Raw genomic sequence first — 20,239 nt, forward strand, 5'->3', positions numbered from 1 at the left:
TCTCGTGACGTTCTTCAGCAAGAAACAGTAGCACACCATGCTGATACCCAGCTGAGTTTTGGGTGGGGTTGCTAGCATCCTGCCATCATGTTGAGTGGGCATGAGTGATTGTGCATCACTTTGCACAATTAACAACAACACAGTTTAGTTTGAGTGATTTCCTGCTTAAAGTTTGCTGGTATTGACTTACCCTCAAATTAATGCTTGTATACACATGCACACACACACCTACACACACGCACGCATGCTTACACACATGCAGACGGTTCTCCGAGGATCCTTCATGGCCAAATGACCACATTCCACCTGCACCAACAACTCTATGAACTCCACAGAAAGCCATAAATCTACTGAAGGCACACATTCACACTCCCTCTCTCTCACACACACACACACACACTTCTGTCTCTGTGGCTTCTACTTTCTGTTTCCCCCCACGTCTGTTTTAATTTAATTACTTTTTTCTTTGTATAGAGAAACTTCACTCGCTCACATACATATGGTACCGTACAGAGTTCTTTAACCGTGTGTGGGGAAACCAGTAGAGGCAGTTGTCGCTACAGTAATCTTCCGGCTGGCTGCTAATCCGCTGCAGCTGACTCAACATCATTAGTCCAGTTTGCAATCGCTCTACATAAGCTCAAACATCTATCTAATGTCCCCACATTGCGCTGGGACCCTCCAAAAACAATTGCTCGGAGTCCTGCCTTGACAAAGCTCGCCTTAACAGACTCATTGTTCCCGTGAGGACACGCATGCACTTTCAGTGGGAGAAGCTAACATCTGTATTCTTTAGAATACAGAAATAGATTTTAATACTTCTGAATGTATTTGTGTTCTTTCTGTTCATCGACACATTACTCGTCCTTACGGGGTAAATAGCGATGCTGGGAAAATAATGTGTTCGTTGTTATAGTCCAGTTGTGTTAGCATGCTTTTTAGGTTAATTTGTGATGAGTTGTAAGTATGAATGTGAGAGTGTGTGGTTATGCGTCACTCTGTGTTTGCCCTGTGATGGATTGGACACCTGTCCATGGGACCACACGAGGGGCTAATTCAGCCTGTGTAGGCCCACTATCCCAAGCCCCCACGTTAAATAAGCAATTAAGAAACTGTCCAAGCGCAGTCTTTATGGATTTCCATGTGTGGGTTTTTGCATGCAGCAGTGGATTTGTGAAACTATTTTTTACTAGTCTTTTAAATGAAGTGAGCAGGCGTGTCATCTGTGATCTGTTTTTGCCGACAGAATGGCTTCGCTATCGTTCGACCCCCTGGACACCACGCTGAGGAGAGCACACCTATGTAAGTAATCTCATCTTACAAAGCTGTTTTCCTCTTACTTTAGTGTTTCTGTACTTTTTATACAGCACTTACTGCATGATGCAAATAATATTGCTTAAGCATGAGTATAAAATTTAAAATGTCATCATTTTGTTGCTGTCTTCTTCTCTTTTTTTTTTTTTTTTTTGTTCAATCCTCAGGGGTTTCTGTTATTTTAACTCAGTCGCCATAGCAGCCAAGCTCCTGCAGCAGAGGCTCAATGTCAGTAAAATCCTCATCGTAGACTGGGTGAGTTTCTCAGTGGGATGTTTGTTACATGACAGCATACCTGTATGCACAGGTACAATATTAGACACGATGTACAATATTAGACACGATGTGGCTCAAGGTTCTTGCACGGTAGACGTCTGCTCTCACTTGAAGGACAAAGAGTTGAGAGAGAAACTGACAACGTTGGCTAGCTACTCTTTGTTTCTCTTTATGCTCGTGTTGCATCCCAGAATAATCCCTTCTGCATAACTACTTTAAAATAATTTTTTATACCATAAAGTGTGAAAGAAAGAGACTGTCAGCTGACAAAGGCACAAACGTCTCACTAACTTCTATTAACAAAGAAAAGAAAATAGCTGCTAGATTTATGAGGCAGTAAAAATATAAAAATCCTCATTATGTTATCTGTTCCACTTGTTTTTAAATTGCGACGGGCTATGAACATAGCAGCCGCAAACTGAGCTCTTGTCTGGCTATTTGGGTCAGATATTATCCCTTTTTTCTTCACAGAGAAAAAAATAAAATTTATAAGAAGGTATGACGGAGCCTTTGTCGTGTCCAGGAGCGGTGCTGTTCAGTGGCATCCCTGGCTGGTCACGGCCATTCCCCAAAGCCTTTGAAGGGCCTTTTAATTTCCTCTCTGTCTGTCACAGGGGGACGCTGAGTGCAAGCTCATTGTCATGGCACTCGCCTCCAGCCGCCGGGACATTTTTAGAAATTGTGTACTGTAGCATTCATAGACATAGACAATGAGGTCATTTATAACTGACGCTTTTGGCAAAAGTGAGCAGCTGTTGAAGTCGAGTGTTTTATTGAATCGCGCTGAATCCTTTTGTAACATCGCAACAGGCTGGAAGGAGATGATATAGTCTGGCAGTATAGGACTCTCTCTCTGCATCAGTCAGCTGGTCCAAGTGGAGGTGCAGAGATTGATGGTCCCGTTTCTGTGAATCTCATTAATTTCCTCAAACCTATTCATCATAATCCGTCTTAATGACGAGGCAGTCTCTATGTGCCCCTGGTATTTGGTTTTTCTTTGACCGAAGAGATTTAAAGGATAATTACACTGAAAATATTATTATATGCTTATTTTTTAATAAAAAAATGCCCATTATAATCTTTCCAGGATGTCCACCATGGCAATGGAACCCAGCAGGCCTTCTACGCTGACCCCAGTGTCCTTTACCTGTCACTGCATCGTTACGATGATGGGAATTTCTTCCCGGGAAGTGGCGCACCCGATGAGGTAAAGACGACAAATGCTTTTAATAAACCTTTCAGACCCAGCCTTCGGTCAGCCCACACATAACAAACCCAGTCACGTGTGTTTGCGCTTCCTAGGTGGGCAGTGGAGCAGGTGAAGGTTTTAACGTGAACATGGCCTTTACTGGGGGACTGGACCCTCCTATGGGGGATGCAGAGTATCTAGCTGCATTCAGGTAAGACAGTGATGTCACTCACTGCAGTCTAACTCTTCCTGTCATAGCCTTGGAGTATGAAGTACAGTGTGTAACAAATTACCTGTTGGTAGCTGTTAAGAACTTATGGTGCTCACCCTTATCCCATCTGATTCCCGTTAGGCGCGCTCCTATAACTATACATAAGCTTCCACAGATACAGGCATGCACTCGGTGCAGACATGTACCTGTCTCTCATACATTTTTAGTTCACACAGCTGGAAAGGAGAAGGCCTGGATTGGTTCCAGCGCTCTTTGAAGATGAGTCCATGTTTGCAACTGTCTGTCCATCTGGCCCGAGCCCGACACATCAAACCAACAGGCCACTGGCTCATCGCGGCTTTAGGCACGCAATCCCCCGGAAGTACACCTTAGCTTCTTAATGCACCCCAGAACCCAGGGTGCTCTCGCTCCCCATCTCTCTCCTTTGTATTCTTCTCTCTCCTCCTCATCCTCCTCTTTCTACCCTGCTCTTTGCATCTGCGTTGATGACAGCCACGTAATGTATGTCATACTGCAGCTATTACTTATAATCTATGACTGAAGTCAGTAGCTGCTGCCTCATTCTCATTCCCTCTACCATCATAGACGTGCTACTCTCAGGAATTTATAAATAAATAAAACCACAAAAAGAGACTAGTAACCGTGCTCTGTATTAAATCACCTTTTAAATGTTAATGACTGTGTTGACAGTTGAGATGAGTATAACTGAGAGCTCTCCAATACTAACAGCACAAGAGACCATTAGGAAGACCTTAAATTACTAAGTTATTACTTTTATAACTCTGTATTTATATGTTTATTTGCGTTAGGAGGGGAAAGAATTAACCCTGCACACTCATTTCAAGTTTTAGAAATTCTTGAATAGTTCCAAAAATATAATCATGAAAACACAGTTAACTGAACCAAAGGGAACTTTCACTCAAACTCTGGCTTCCTGTGATTAAGAATTTGCCTCAGAAAATAGAGTTCACGCTTTTTTTTTCCTCATTTACAATTATTTAATATTTAATTTTACACTCTTAACGCACACTGGACTAAAAGTGTTGCTGTCATCTGGATCAACTTTTCTTATGCCCTTGTTTTGTGTGCGTTTGTCCTGGAGTGATGAACACAGATACGTGCATTTGCATATCAGCCTGTGCATGCTGAGGTTGTTAATGCGATTGCGATTCAGCCTTCTTTGCGTGAGGCAGAATAGGAGCTTGGTGTTCATGAACCTCAGGTCGTGTCACCATTAATTCCCAGAGGCTCCAGAGGTATTGGACAATTTATATGCCCCACGGGGGCACCAGCAAACCTGTGCGCAGGTCATAGATCTGTCACAAATGCACGCACACACACACGCATGCATGCACTCATTGTCAAACAAATGCATCATGCCCTGATTCAAATTTGCATGATTGTGTGCAAAATGTGCACAGTGCAACAGATGTGCAAATGCACACCTTTCATATCTGTTTGCTCACACATCTACAACCCAAAATAAACACCTGGTGAACACAGTTGCTCTTTCACTCTTATTACTTGTGTGTTTTGGTCTTTTCCTTCCTCTCTCTGTCTTGAGGAGGGGATGCGTGCCTTGCAGCCAGTACCTTCCCATTCCTCCTCTGGCCTGTGCCACGTTGCATTTGCAGGGGATCAAGTCTGAGCCTCCAGAAAGCACAGAGAAAAAAGATAAGAAAATTGGCCCTAATGAAAACCAGAAGCACCGTCTCTTTCCCCGTCTCTCTCTCTCTCTTCCTCTCTCACCCCCATCCCACCCACCCCCCTCTTTTTGCCATGAACTTGGAAAGACGAGAGAGGAGGAGAATTAAATTTAATTCAAACCAGCTCTCCGCAGAGCCAGATGACAGGGCTTTGAAGTGTAAGTGTGCGTGTGTGAGTTTTTCGCTCTCTTATTCTCCCTCTTCTCCTGCTCTCCTGTTCATTTTTTATGAACGAAGGGGGGAAGCCTGCAGTTTAACCTTTTGTTTGCTGGTTTGACAAGTGCTGCTCCCTCTGAAGGATCTTTCTTTCCTTTTTTTCCCCCATGAGAATGAATTTCTCTGAGCTTTAAAGCTTACAAATATCTAATTTGGTGGCATTTTCATCTAGACCAGAGCCAGTCATCCTATACAAAATGATAGGATAGTAATACTTTTTTTTTAATATATATTCTGTACATGACAGTACTGCTATTCATGTTACAAAGCTGAAGTACATGGGATCACAGGGCATAATCAAGATCTGGCAATGTATAAATTCAGGACTAGATTAATTACATACAGATGTGTAGTCCCGAGAGAGGAAGTTTTTCTTGGCTCAAAAAAATGACAGCTATGCCGAGACCTATTGCCGCGTTAACTTTTTCGAGTGTGCACATTTGATATCATGTTGGGTGACATGTGCCAAATACTAAAAGTGCTCACTGGAATCAGACAAGGAGAAATTACTTGGAGCAGAGTAAATGAAAAAGAGTGTGCATTATAAGGTTGAGCATGGTCAAGTCTTTTAAAGCGGTGCCAATCGAAGATATGTGTTCGCCTCCACAGATTTTACGCATGGAGATCTGTTCATACAGCTGAGGGAATGCTCCTCACTCTGTGGACAGGAGCTCCTTCTCTCTGAAAAGACTGAGAAAATACCCCCAGTGATGTCACCAGGCTTATTCTGGCTTGCAGAAACAGGAAGTGTAGGATTCGTTGTTTTCCCGAGCTCCGCTGCATCTATTTTGAGTATTCTTATTAAAGCCATCTCATAGCTGAAGTGCAACAGCCATTCAGCATTCCTTTGTGCTCTCTGTGCATGCAGACTCAGCTGCACCTGTTGCTAGGTAAGCCAAACAATGCTAAACAAAAGTTTAGACCACATAGCTGTCAAGTAATTGCATTTGTAGTTAAATGTAACTGGGAGACAGCCAGCAGTGGTTTAGATTTCAGCCTCTTTGGTCAGGATGTCCCATCGCTTACGGCTCAGTCGTAAACTCTCCCCTCCCTTAATTAACAAAAAGTCTTTTTCATCTCAGCGTGCATAGCCTCTGATTCACGCACAATTAGCCCTTCTCAAAACCACTTACTTCCCTCTCTGCCAGCCTGGTAATTGATCACTGCGGCTTTTTATTTGTTTAAATGTCAGGATATTATTCCAGTGGGGTGGGGTGTGGAACTGTCGACACCAGCAGTTTTCAGCATTGTGACCAGAACTAGTTGCTGTTTGTATTCAAGGTTGGAGGGGAGAGGGTGGAGGAGCCCTTGGTGGTTGAGGCATATCCTCGGCAGTCAAGGTTTCCCACCAAGTCGTGTGTCAGGCCACATAAGCGTCTGTGGCAGGCTTCTTTTAGTGTGGGGTCTTTATGGCCCCCAAATGTTAATGGGCCAAGGCTGTATGCTTAAATAAATGTAGCAGTTAGTCAGAGGGTTTAGCAGAAGTCCTTTTTAATTTAACATAAATCCAAACATAATTATCTGTGTTGCTCGTGTACACGTTTGTGTTGTTTACGGCTGTCTGACTTGAAGTATATGAAAGGCTGGAAAACAGCAAAAAAAAAAGATGCAGTATGTCACGTCTTTCGCCTCATTCATCCACTCTTCATTTATGTCTTTACTCAATTAAGTTCACTTTGTTTTTCATCCTATTCGGCCTGACGTTTTCATCTGAAACGCTGCCAGCTGCACGATAGCGCACAGTGACGCTCACACTCTGCGTATACTTACTGTCTGGGACTCCCAAAAACCTCCCAGTGCTACCTCCCACCTCTCCCTCAGACAGCTGTGTGTATGTAGGAGTGTTGTGTTGTGGTGGGGGGTGGGGTGTGCACAGCTAAGGGTTATAATTTGGTGGTGAGCAAGAGATGGAAAAACCTGCGGCCTACGGAGCTCAGGGCACGCTGTTCACCCACAGCTGGCAAACCAACACCGTGTTCCTGAGGTCAGCAAAGTACAGGGGACCTACAACGAAACCCTGTGGTACTCCATCAGTCACAGACCTCACTAAAATGCTACTTGCCCAAATATCCCAGGCCCCAGAAAAATTGTTGTGCCATGCCAGAGGTTCCACAGCGAATGACAGAGACACTTGTTTTGCCATCTGGGAAGTCCTATTTATGAACTCAGTTAGACATTGTAAATTATGCTAAACCAGAATGCTATGTCACATGATACGTCTGTGCCCCTCCTGTTATTACTAGTTCGAGGATTGATTATTACAGGTTCATAACTTATGGAAACCCCATAAACATCTAAAGTTTTCACTTCTTAAAAGTTGTGTTATTGTTATTTTGTGATAGGACGACAAAAAAAGTTAAATATAAACAGCTCTAATCTTATTTTATCTAATCTGCTTGGTCAAAAACCCTTTCTTCAAAACAAGGTCATCCTATAAACCGACTGGATTTTCCAGCCACAGCTTGCAGTGAATCATTCCGCACTATTCCACTGTTGATTTGATTTCTGTGTATGACACATTGCACACAAGCAGTCAGATGAAGGTTGTACACAAGCAGCCCTCATTCACCACACCCATCCAGTCTTAGTTATCCTCCGTACTTAACACGCATACACATATGCAATTATATCTGTCCTTCCGTTTTTCCTTTTTACTTAAGGTTCATGCGGTTCATTGCACTAAATTTCCAAAACTTCCACTTCAAACATTTATGTGGCAGTTTTCCTTACCACACACATACTGTACAAACAAACTGATTAGTTGGATGTTTGCTTTGAAAACCATGAAATGGAGAAAAATGACCGTTTAGAAATTTAAAAAAAAAAAATACTGCAATTCATTGACAGTGCGAGTGAATTGTAGCATCCTCAGAGTGGAAGAAAGCAACATCACGAGGGCACTAAGAACACTGAAGCCATTTCTTAGTATATTGATTTTATAGCAGTCCTTGTTACTCTTCTTTTAGTCATCAGAGCTAACACAATACTGATGCAAAGCCATATAGCAGTCCATATATGCCTAAAGACGATGGCAGTTATTAACATAGTTTTCAGCAGCTCTACATACTATTATCATCACTTTGTCCTTCAGATCAGTCCATCGATCTCAAAGCAGAGGTCAAATCTGACATGATACTTTAAGTCTATATATGGTACTTTCTATAAGCTGCCAATTTATAATAATTTTTGTCAATTTTCAAACAATAAATCATCAAGTTAACCTTGAAGACCTTGGTAGATCTAACCCAAATTTTAATGGATTATAAACATGACTGCAAAGTTCAACCTTCCGAGCTATCGTGTTTAATAACCTTGGCTGAGGTAATCGTTATTTGGTATTTATAAGTCTGTCAGACCTGAGTTTGTTGATGTGAGCACTTTGGTTTTTGTGCTTCTTTAATGTCCACGTATGCTTTGTTGTGAGTTCCTTATCCTTTGACACAGTTTCATGTATTGGAAATATGGCAGTGGGAAAAACGAACTGTTTATATTCACATGGGACAGCTTCTAATAGTGTTATAATTTAATCTTGAAATCTCAGGCTTGGTGGTTTTGATTCTCCTTTTGGTGGTTTGAGCTGCATTTCTTTCTAATCTAAAGTATTTGCTGTATTTAATGCATTTGTTTTTTTTAAAATACATGTTTCATACAGTAAGAGCAGCCCGGTCACCCTGTCATTTAGATCAAATATTAACCATATGTGGCAGTTTAAGAATATCCGGTTGCAAGAATGCCAGTGAAATGTAGTGTGACACTTTTTATAGCCTTGCTTGAAAAATACAATATAATAGTGAGAATTTTCCACAAGGCTGTGTGACAAAATCTAACCTCACTTATCGCCAAGATTTTGTGATGTTTTTGAGAAACACTAGACTTTAAAATTACTTCTGGTTTCTGGCCTTCGTGTGTGGGGCAGCAAGCCAAATAAGAAGCATGCATGCAGATGCTGATGTGTAAGGTCGAAATATAGACATCAGAAGCTGAAAAGCTTTGACTGACTGAGATTTAACTAAAGTGTTTTTACGGATACATTACGTTGCCTATTGTTTCTCCAGGACGGTGGTCATGCCTATTGCCAATGAGTTTGCGCCTGATATGGTTCTGGTATCTTCTGGCTTTGATGCAGTAGATGGACATGCCCCACCGCTGGGAGGATACAAACTGACAGCCAAATGTAAGTGCTGATTCAAACTGTCCATTTCATTTCTTCTAAATCAGTTTTTTCTTTTTCCTATGAGCTGAATCATATATGCACATCTTAAGGCGTGCACCACGTCACTCGTGCCGTATGCTCTGTGATGCTACACTGCTTTCAATGCTAGGAAAGACTCAAAAACATAAACTCGCCCCTTTTGTGTGCAGTGTGCATATCTAACTTACATATTCAGATAGAGACCCTGGCGTGACAGCAAAGAGCTTTTCTAAAACCATCCAGCAGATCTCAAATAAGAGCTAGGGGTCTTTGTTGTCAAAGAGGGGGGGTTATGGGTGGGTTAAAGAGGATTGCAGGAAGAGGGGATATGGTCGAATTTAGGGGGACTAAAGTATGGCTGAATACATATATAAGAACGCCCCTCATCCTGAGAGGAAAAACATCAAAGGCTGTGACCAAGACTAAACGCAAAGCCACATTTATTAAAATTAAACCTGGCTTATATTAGGGCTTGTTTTTTGCCCCCCAGTAAATCCACAGTGCACTCGCTTTCTCTTTTCCTCTGTGATGCATTCACCCCTTCCTTCATCCACGCTCCAGCCGCTTTTTTTTTCTTTGATCAATATCCAGAAAGGAAGTTAGAGGCTGAATACCATTTCATTCTTCGTCTTTCTTTCTTTTCCTGCTCTTTCTCTCTCCCTCCCTTTGCCATTTCTGCTGTGATTTCCTGTCTGTCCAGGCTTTGGCTACCTGACCAGGCAGCTGATGGGTCTGGCAGGCGGTCGGCTGGTGCTTGCCTTGGAGGGGGGTCACGACCTCACAGCCATATGTGATGCCTCTGAAGCCTGCATCTCTGCTCTGCTTGGCAATGAGGTAAGATGTGCAGAGAGAGAAGGAGAGAGTACTTTAAATATTTGTCAAGTATTGTCAAACTGTTCTTGATCAGCACATTAAAGATGACCGTTTGCCTGTGTCAGCTGATATGTGATGATATGTGAGCACTCATATAATTCTTGCACTGGAGTTTGAGCTCCAGTGCAAGTAGGCGGTTCAGTAACACTGCAGACTTTTTGTGTACACTTTAAATGAATGACGCTAAAACAAAAAGTGTTACAAATGAATCACTGAGCGATGATTTCGGTTCTTGATTTGCTGTTACAATGTTTTAGGATTGAATATTTAAGTGTTTGTCATGTATTTTCTTACATCGCACATAACGGCAGTGTTTTGGTTCATAGTCCCTGCTGAAGGATGAACCTGTTTTCAAAAGTATTTTATTACTACACCACAAGTTTGTACAATTCTGCAACAACAGCAGGCTGATTTTTATTTTTAACTCATCCAAGCCCAAGCTCTTCACATTTTCTTCATCTACCCCACCACTCAGACAGGAAGTGAGCACCAAACACACACACATACGTCAGAGGGAGGATTTCCAGGCAGAAGGTTAATTGTAGAGTGTGTAGGTTGTGGAGTGGAGCAGCTCTGTGATTCATGGCTACCCACAGATTTCTTCTAGCTGGTGTCTGATTCATTGCAAAGGAACCAGCGAACTGCGGTTTCAAGTGGAGATTCTTGAGAGACACTTTACATCGAGGATTAATATCCAGACTGACATATATTAACATTTATTTTAAAAATGGAACAATCTAAACTGGAGTCTTTGCCACACGCACAGGCTCAGATCGTTGTCATTGGAGTTGTTTCTGTTCCTGCTAAAACCGTCATCTTCTGCAGTATCAGCAGTATAGAGCACCTTGAAATACAAATACATCATACCATGTGATGTAACAGTGTATTGATGCAGTGTTATTAACATTTTCCTCGGGACACTTTAATGCAAAATACTAAAAAGCAATAATAATTAAAAATGTACTTTTATTTTATAAACTCTAAACAAAGCCTGCATGAAAAACAAAATAAAAATGGCGTTTCTAAAAAGAATCGTAAAGTGCATCGTGAGCACGCTGGCGATGTTTTAACCGCTGACTAAACAGATCAAAGAAAGCTTCCAGCTCATGGGAAATGGCTAAACTTGGAGGCTAAATGTAATAACCTGCCTCTCTGTACCTGCATTTTGCCCACCAATGACTTGAAGCTGCAGTACATAGCACTGCCATTACATCTGTTAAAGCTTCAGGAATTCAAGGACACTTCAGAAGGGCGGATGCTTTTTGCTGTCACGAAGGTTTGTGCTCATGACTTCCAGCTTGAAGGACACTTTCGTTACTCACAGTACCGCCCTGAAGCAAAAATAATATTTTAGGCCAGGGGCTTTGCTTCTAAGGTTTCAGCCGCCTGTAGAGCACCAGTCTCAGCAGGGGTTTGGAGGAGGTACCTGGACGAGTGCCATGGGGAGCTGAAAATTCGAAAATAGGCAGGAGGCAGGGAGCGTCAATTGCCTCGGCTCTGCAGGGCATCCCTCTCACCCGGGGCCCTGTCATTGATACACATCTGAAAGTGGTTACCCTCACACCTCTGCAAGCAGGGTCAGCCTTGGTCTTGGAATCCGATAATAAAAGGAAATGGAGCAATCATTTGAAGTCGGGAGGGAGGAAGCTATTGTTATTAAGACGTGTGTAAGTATTGTTGTACCTGTGCAGGTCTTCGGAGTCTTTTTCAATAAACCTGGCCACTATACACAAGTCCCAACAACTTGGCTTCATCTTTAATTTAAAAAACAAAATCTTGAATAATGATTTTAAATATATTTATATATATATATATATAGATATAGATATATGGCAGGAGCCTGACAGGACATGTTGTACAGAAGGCCTTACTGGCATGTGTTGAATGGGCAGACTGGTTTGAGTAAAGTTGTGAAGAACACAATGATGTTTTTCCCTTTCAAAGATAGAACTAGAGTTTGCATGACCTGCTCCGGCTGGCTCTTTGGCAGCAAGTGATGTCAGCTGTTTGAACAAAGGCAGATCACACGGTTGTTTGGTGCTTTGATAGCTGATAGCAAAGAAGAAAAAGTAGACTAAAATGTCCCTGATCGGATCAAAACAGCAGGAAGCAAGTGTTTCTAACGTAATCTCAGCAAACGTTTCTGTAATGGACAAGGAATGTTGATGGAAAACGTCAGTGGGGGATGGAGCTGGAGGGAAAGGATGGTGGCCTGTTTTCTTGTTTTGTTTTTCTGTCCTGGTAATGGCAAAAACAAAGTTTAGGAACAGTGAAGCCTTGCCAACCTTTGGGTCCAAGGCCAGCTGGGCATCAAATGAATAACAGTCAGAATAAATCCTTTTTTTTTGAATGACTGAGTACTTTCGTTCTCTTTCTTTGAGACTGTTTCAGTTTGTGCATGTGTGCGTGTTGGAGGGATGGACTGAGGCATACGATCACTGCTGGTCAGCTGTGCATTTGTTTATGTTGCTTCCAGCTGCCTGGGGGGGGGCGAGGGGTTTGTCTGCAGGTATCATGAACCCAATGCACGACTATAACTGAAACACTGTTCATGCTGTTGGTGCTCTTTAGTTGACCATCATGGACTGGGAGGTAATGCGCAGGTACTGCAAAAGACTCTGTATGTTATACATCATCTTCTCTTCCCCTGTGTCTCGTACTTTCTGTGTTTTACTCGAACTTGTGTGAGAGTTCTAGCCGTACTTTCTTTGGCAGGTTAAGACAAGCTTTGCTATAATGAGTATTGGGTTTCTTTTGAAAGCAGCTCAAATTAGCTGGTGGGAAGAGTTAGGGAAGAAAATTGCTGAATGGACTTTACAGGCTCTTTTATTCAGTCTCACTGCTGTAATGCATAATGCTGGAGTTTCTCTAGTTAAATAGCTCATGAATGATGCATTGGCAGCTCCACTAGTCAACTCTGAACTCTGGACTAATTGATGATTGCTCACAAACAGATGTTGGCCCAGCTCGAACCACGGTTGTTAGCAATTATTTGATAAACAACTGGCTAATATGCTAATTGTTACCAGCTGTCAATGAGGTTATTTTGTGCGTTTACACTCCAGTTACAGTAAGACACTCGACTTCACCTGTCCCCCTCTTTGGATCTGACTGTTCCCCCACTAGAGCAAGGCTAACCCACACCTTTATTCCAAAAAAGGTGGCCTGCTTTGCACAGTGCACGTCATTTCCTTGTTTACTTAGCATAACATAATCAACTGGTTTTAGCGACCGCCGACACATGCACACATACACAACAGTAAACAATGGATGCCTTGTGCACTTTTTCTTTGTTGAACAAGTGGAATTCCTCCTCTTTCCACTGTTTTGGTTTCAGCCTCTCTTAGGAATGTTTTTACCGGGCCACGTTCCTTTCGCTCAGCTCATGGCTTTCCATGGTGTCTCAGTTCCTTTGGGCAGGAGTTTTTGTATTTTGGACCGCTGTGTCACAGAGCGATGCAGACCTCCTCAGAGATTATTCAAACCATCATTCTCTCGCACTTATCTATCAAAGACTGCGACACATTTATAAAGACATCCGGCCAAGGCCAGTACAACCAACTCAAATAAGCAGAATTATCATCACAGAGGATGTCCTGGAGAAAGTTGGGCTTGTGTTAGAGTACGCTTGCATATCTGTATGTGTGTGTATATGTGCGTTTGCCACACCTGCTGGGTGGGGCCCCTGGACTACCCTAACAAGAGCCATTAAAGTTTATAAGCGTGAGGCCCAGCTGTCAATCAAGCTGACAGACTGCCCCTATCCAACTCTGCTCTAACGTGAACCTCACGAAACCCCAGAGAACCCCTGACCTCGCTCTGACAGGGAGCTGACGCACGCTGGATTTGCACGGGCTGGGTAGTTCTGGGCTGGAACTGGCTTGGGTTATGGTGGGTAGATGGTGGCTGTAGCCTGGAGGTTGGAGGAGTTAGTTTTGACTAAAAGATTAATGATTTCAGTCTACAGACTTGGAAATTTTGAGATGGGATAATAAGCACTGCTGTTTCCTTCTCCGCCACAACTAAAGTAATGTTACACCACTTTTAAGGAGCAGAGCTGCATATGACTCGGGTCATTTCATGTGCTTCTCTCCCTCGTTTCTTTGTCCAGTCAGTTAAATGACATTTGAAATTACAGTATCACATAAATGTGATTTCATTTCTGTGAAATGGCAACACCAGAGAAAAAATCCAGACATTTATTCCGAGTTCAGCTCTGCTGAAGAGGCGGGATATGAAGGAGAGCCGGCTGACACGGGTTGACGCGTACATCATTGCCAGACTAAATGCGGCGCTGAAGAACCGAACCTTCTGCGGTAATTGAGCTCCATGGCTGTCGATTATTGAGTGCAGCAGCTCGTTCTCGTAGCTGGGCCTCACTGCTGTACCTATAACGGCAGCGAGGCAGATCTGTCACTGAATCTTAGGTTAGTGTTGAGGAAAGGTGTATTTTAACCCTAAATTGAAGCAAGCCGTGAATTAAAATGAAATAAGAAGTGAACAGAAAGGAAACAAAGAGGTGACTGAAAACCATCAGCAAGGTCCCGAACGGCGTTGAGGGTTTTGTTTGGATTTAAACAGTATGGAAAAGTAAGGCCGGCTTTGACTTATTACATAGATAAATAGTTGGAGTTGATGGACGGTCATTAAGCTTTAGGAAGCTTAATGACCGTCCATTGTTACTGTATGTTACTCTGGATGAAAGTGTTGGCCAAATATTAAATAGGCCAATGAAAATATTGTGCTAAAACTGTGTGCGCGCGCGTGTGTGTGTGTGTGCGCGCGTGTGTGTGTGTGTGCGACCTCTGTCCATTCTTCATTGCATGATGTAGCCTGTCGTGCCACAGTAGGATTAAAGTATCCCTCTCCCCAGACTGCCTTTTCCCTCTTCCCTCTGAACTCCTCCCACACACTATTTGTTTTAATTATAAGAAAACTTCCAGCCTCGGCCAAGCGAGACCAACCGACAATGACTTTTTCCTCTTCTCTCTGGCATTCTGCTCACAAATCTCAGGCCAAACTGTTTTTCTTTCTCTCCGTGTCTCTCTTTACATGATTCTCAGTCAGTGCTTTATTCCGTTGGGGTTATGACTGAGCAGAAAAGGGATGCATGTTGTCTGTGGTGGAATGTGGAGCTGAATGAGCCTATTTGACAAAATGGGATGAGAAAGTGTCGTATGTGCAGTTGGCCAAAAGGGAAATTGAATCATTCCGGGTTGGGAATGCACTTTGGGGAATAGCCCTGTTTTCTGTGTGTTGCGGTTGGAGCTGAGCTCTCTGAGGATTGCATTTTTCGTGCGTGCACGTGTGTGCCAGTGCAAGCGCTTGGGTGAACTGGCAGTTTCTGCTTTAATGCATCTGTTGCACTAGCATGTGTCCTCGGAGTGGGACGCTGTACAAAGCACGCATTGTCGATTGTGTCAAAGAGTAGCAGAGCTGCTGATGAGTGGGAGGTGGTGTGCATCTGCAGGCCTATTTTCTATTGTGTCAGCAGCTCAAACTTGCTCCCCACCTCTTGGATTGACTCAACTGTGGGCCGTGGGCCACGATCAAAAACGATCCCTTAAACCTGGAGGGACTCGCATTAGTTCAAGTGAAGTTTTGGAGGGAGGCTTCTGAACAGCTGTCAGTCACATTTATAGAAAGGCCTATCTCGCCATATGCAACTCACCAGAAGAAACGCTGTGATACATTTAAAGCGCTTAACCGATGTTCCCAGTAGACATAGCTTCATCGCCAAGTTAGAGCAGTTTTATTTCAGCAAAGGTGCCATAAGTAGTCTGACAGATGACTCTTCTGATGGTTCAGCGCTGATACTGTAAAAATGTGCATGTTTTTCTTTTGATAGACAAAAACATTTCATGCTTAATTTTTCTATCGTTTTCTGTTCCTTTCAGTTGGACCCCATTCCCGATGAGGTGCTGCAGCAGAGACCAAATGCAAATGCGGTACGGTCTATGGAGAAAGTAATCGAATTTCACAGTGAGTAGATCTTTTACATTTTTTTCCTGCTGGCATTAGAAATAATAGTTAGGTGTAACTAGCTTCCCTAAGGGTAAGTCAGGTAGTTGGTAAGCAAAGCTTCTAAATGCTAAACTTCACATTCAAACCCAGTTAGCGGAACATATTATATCTCTGCACACACTCTATCTGCATTTCGTTATTAGGTAAATACTGGTGCTCACTGCAACGTTCTGCCTCCTCGCTGGGTTATTCTTTGAGTGAGGCCCTCAAGCGTGAAGCAGAGGAAGCTGAAACTGTTTCTGCCATGGCCTCATTGTCTGTTGCAAACAAGCACGTTGGAAAGAGGTAAGTTGATTGTCGTCATTTACAGTCACTGGTTTACATTAGTGTACATTTGGCTCAGGAGGTAAAGCAGGTCATCACGATATCGCAACACCAGAGCCAGAGTTACCCCTGAAGAAGCTTTGCTTGTTTAGAGGGATTGCCAAGAAAAAGCCTAAAGTTAGGTTTACAAAGTTGCTTCTGAACAACAGAAGGTGTTTGCCCATAATGCACAGCACCTTGTTTAATGAAAACAAACACGGCACATCAGCCCAAACACCTCACACCAAGTTGTTTTTCAGTCAGAGGACATTGGGAATCTTGTAGTTAGAATTAAATGTGAGGCTACAGTAAAACCGTTGCCCCGACTGGGCCAGGACACAACAATGATCCCAAGCACAATGGGATTGCTGAAAAAGAAAAGAATCAAAGTGCTGCAGTGGCCCAGTCAAAGTCCAAAGTGATTGAAATGCTGCTGTGAGAGATAAATGAATCAATGAATGACTGCGAATCTAAAAAAACTGAAGCAAAGCTGCAAAGAAGAGTGAGCCAAAATTCCTTCACGATGTGAGAGAAGGAAAAAGTCAAACAGAAAATGATGACTTCTAGTTGTTGCTTCAACACGCTACTGAATCCTGTGAAAACTTTCTTTTACAGGACTCTTTCAATGCAGCCTTTTCCTGCTGTAACATTATATGTTGTATTTGTTGTTAATTAGTTGAAAGAGTTTTAAGCATCTGTTACTTCTCCTTTGTTCATAGTGTTATCTTTTTTTCACAGGGCTGAAGAGGAACCGATGGAAGAGGAAGCTCCTATGTAAAGAAACATCCACGACCTTTTTGATCACTCAGACTCGTCTGTGGCATTTTATCGTGACAAAAATGGACCACTGAAGATGAGCGACCCTTTTGCTGATCAGCGGTGCACTGAGCAATCAGCATAAACGCGTTGCATTGCATTGCACTTAAAGACTTTTGGATATACGATTGTTTCAGCTATCCCGTAATGACAACCTCCAGTGCCAGTGCTTTTAAAACACTAGACAGACATACTTTTGATTGCCAGTGAGAACCATGCAGAGGACCTACAGTCATCTACTCTTCGTGTAATTCTGCTCTGTCCCTGCTTTATCTTCATCTCTTCGCTTTCGTGAAGACCACCATAGCTATTGTGATTGTTACTCTGGACTAAAGATGGGTTCTTGCTCTTTCCAGATATCTAAACGAGAGGGAAAAAACGTCAGTTTTCCATGTTGTTGAAGGTTACAGATGAGAAAGGTCACAAACCTGTTAGAGTAAAAGACATTTGTGCCTTTCCCCCCACCCCGTCTAAACTTGGTGGAATTTTTTTGAACTCCACTGGAAGAGTTTTGCCTTAAAAATAGTTTTGGGACTGAGGCCTCTTCTCCCCAAGCCCTCACACATTTCTATCCTGGCAAGACATCCACTGCCTGCATGTTGTTGGCACATAGACTGAAGGACTTTGGCATGTTTACCTATAATTCCCTGCAACCAGCCTACTGTCTCTGCCCCCACCTTTTCCCCTCATTTTCAGTGTCAGCTTGGAAGGTAGTTCCCAGCCACAAGTTGGAGGTGGCTCCTTTAAAAAGGAAATTAAGAGTTGGAATTGTATCGTTTAATCACATAGGCACCAGTTCTTCTTTGTCAGAGAAAGATATACGTAGCATGCACTTTACTGGAGCACTTGGACTTATGAAAGATAGAATCCTGTTTATATCGTATGTAGTAGTTACATAAAAATGAAGCCAAAGCATGACAGATTATTGTCTCTGTAGAGTATAACCACTTACCGCCCCACACATATAACAACGACTGAGCAGTGTCGGTATTTACATTAGAATTTGTCTCACTTTTTCAGACATTTGCCGAATGGAAATAAACTAATCTCACATGGGCTCATTTGTTGAACCAGCCCTCTCTTTAAGACAAGGACCATACCACCTGGGATTTTCCAGAGGGGTGTTCTGGAGCTTTCACAGCTGGCCTAACATCTTTCGATCCTTTCGATCAAGAACATCTGCTTTGCAAATGTCAGGTGATACGAGGCAGGTGTGAATGTTTCTGCCTCTTCGTTTTCAATAAAGCACAAACTGTTCTCTCTATATTTTTTTAATAGTATGCAAACATTTTTAGGTGTTCTGCATTATAAAATGCAGTCCTCTTTTTGACAGCCCTTGGCTCAAATGCACATATTTGAGCTTTAAATAGCACATGTAGCTCAGCCTGTCCTCCTGGATTCTGAATCGTTTCGTTAGGCCGGGTCTCGTTACTAATCTGAGCATCAAATCTTTTTGAATCAGCATTTTTATATGTTATAATATTTTAGAAGACAAGATGTAAAATTTTCCTGCTCTGACTTTTTTGAAGTCAAGCCCATGATATAGCTCCCAGTCGCTCTGCACCACACACACAGCCAGCAGCTAGGTCGTAGTAGTTTAATTTAATAATTAAACAGTCCCAGTTTAGGACTATAGTGGCCCCTCTGATCAACATGCTAACTTCCTTCCAGCTTGTGTTTGGCCCTCTGGGCAACTACCTTCTGCTGCCTTTATTTGACCTAAAAACTAATCGTGTCTTTAATGTCGTTTTTAAGTGAACAGGAAACGGAGCGCTGTGGTATTTACTGTTATTTACTGTACATAGGACACTGATCTCCTGAGTATTCCTGCCACACACATTCACTATTTTTGTGGTTTGTTTTCCTCTCTTTCGCTTTTTTCTGCTTTTGAGCTCTAGTGACTTATTTTTGTACAATTTTCCTGTTGTTTTGTGCGTGTTGTCCACTCTCTGTTTCTCTGTTATGTTGTAAAGCTGACATACTTCACAGCAGGTGAGGGTTCAGACTCTGTTTTTAGTGGACGTTACATGAGTACGTTTTCTGGGTTCAGGGTTTTTGCGGGAGCGTTGGGATTCAAATGTTTCTACTTTGTATAATGATGGACAATTGTGTATTTACTGTCTGTTCATAGTAGATTTATATATAAAAAGAAATGAGTATATTATATATCTATACATTACAAAATGCTACGATCTTGTTTTTGAAGTTGGTATTGAAAAACAATACTTTCCGTGGGTCTTAGTTACAGTTGGCCCTTTTCAGGGTGTTACTGAAGGCACCTTTTGCTGTTGATCATGTGTTGAGCAGCATCTTTCTGGCTTTTTTTTGTCTCTCAGCAGTAATGACTTTTTTGTTGTCTGTTTTGTTTATTTCATTAGTTACCCCATTGGTACCATAACACTGTTACAGTAGGTGTGCAGTCGCCCTCTGCTCAGCCTTGCATTTTAATGCACATATTTGTCAGATTCCATACCTTTTCTTTCTCGTGCAGATGTTCTTGCGCGCATATCTTGCCTGGCATCTGTTAAGTTTCAGTATTTCAGGAAATTTGAGTCTTTTTTTTTTGTTCCTCTTTGTTAAAGATTATCATCTGACGTATTTGAAAGAATAGGAAGAATAGCGAGGGCGGATTAGAATTGGAACACAGCCATTGCTTTTCCCCCCTGTGTTAAATCACCACGACGGGCCTTGCAAATGGTTTTGTATGATCAACGTTTATTTCCTTATCAGGCCAAGTATGCTTAGTTTTTAATTTAAATTAACATTTTTCAAGTTCACAGCTGAAGTCTCATCAGCTTTGGTATGCAAGTTATGTTTCTGTATCTAAAAATCGCAGTTTGATCACAGTAACAGCCAAGCAGGACCGAGGTATCGATGCCTTAAAAAAAAACAGGAAAAAACACGTTTGATTTTCTTTTTTGGGGGGGAATTTCAATCAGATGTACAAGAAATAAATTTGCTTATTTTAACTGAATGTATCTAGCAGAGATCTTCCCTCTCCTTACTAATGCACCACTAATGTCTTTAAGTCTCAAATCCTTTCCGTAACTTTTGTAGATGAGATATGGATATGGTAGATTGTTTCCACCATCATCTTT

General features: G+C 42.3%; 1 protein-coding gene across 3 annotated transcripts in view; it reads left to right on the forward strand.

Moving 5' to 3' along the window:
* The window catches only part of hdac4 (histone deacetylase 4), a 124,766-nt gene extending 104,810 nt beyond the window's left edge, over positions 1-19,956 (forward strand). For all 3 annotated transcript variants that reach the window (XM_085434677.1, XM_085434678.1, XM_085434679.1), the window contains 9 exons: positions 1,247-1,302; positions 1,482-1,569; positions 2,678-2,797; positions 2,893-2,990; positions 8,989-9,107; positions 9,826-9,959; positions 15,896-15,980; positions 16,166-16,307; positions 17,064-19,956. In XM_085434677.1, the coding sequence (XP_085290803.1) occupies positions 1,247-1,302; positions 1,482-1,569; positions 2,678-2,797; positions 2,893-2,990; positions 8,989-9,107; positions 9,826-9,959; positions 15,896-15,980; positions 16,166-16,307; positions 17,064-17,103 (882 nt within the window). In that variant the 3' untranslated portion in view covers positions 17,104-19,956. The remainder of the gene's footprint in view (positions 1-1,246; positions 1,303-1,481; positions 1,570-2,677; positions 2,798-2,892; positions 2,991-8,988; positions 9,108-9,825; positions 9,960-15,895; positions 15,981-16,165; positions 16,308-17,063) is intronic.
* The last annotated feature ends 283 nt before the right edge of the window (positions 19,957-20,239 follow it).

Source organism: Copadichromis virginalis, linkage group LG16 (assembly GCF_057382275.1).
Source record: "Copadichromis virginalis isolate Kocher_CV1m ecotype Utaka linkage group LG16, C_Virginalis_male_GT1.1, whole genome shotgun sequence".
Classification (NCBI taxonomy): Eukaryota; Metazoa; Chordata; class Actinopteri; order Cichliformes; family Cichlidae; genus Copadichromis; species Copadichromis virginalis.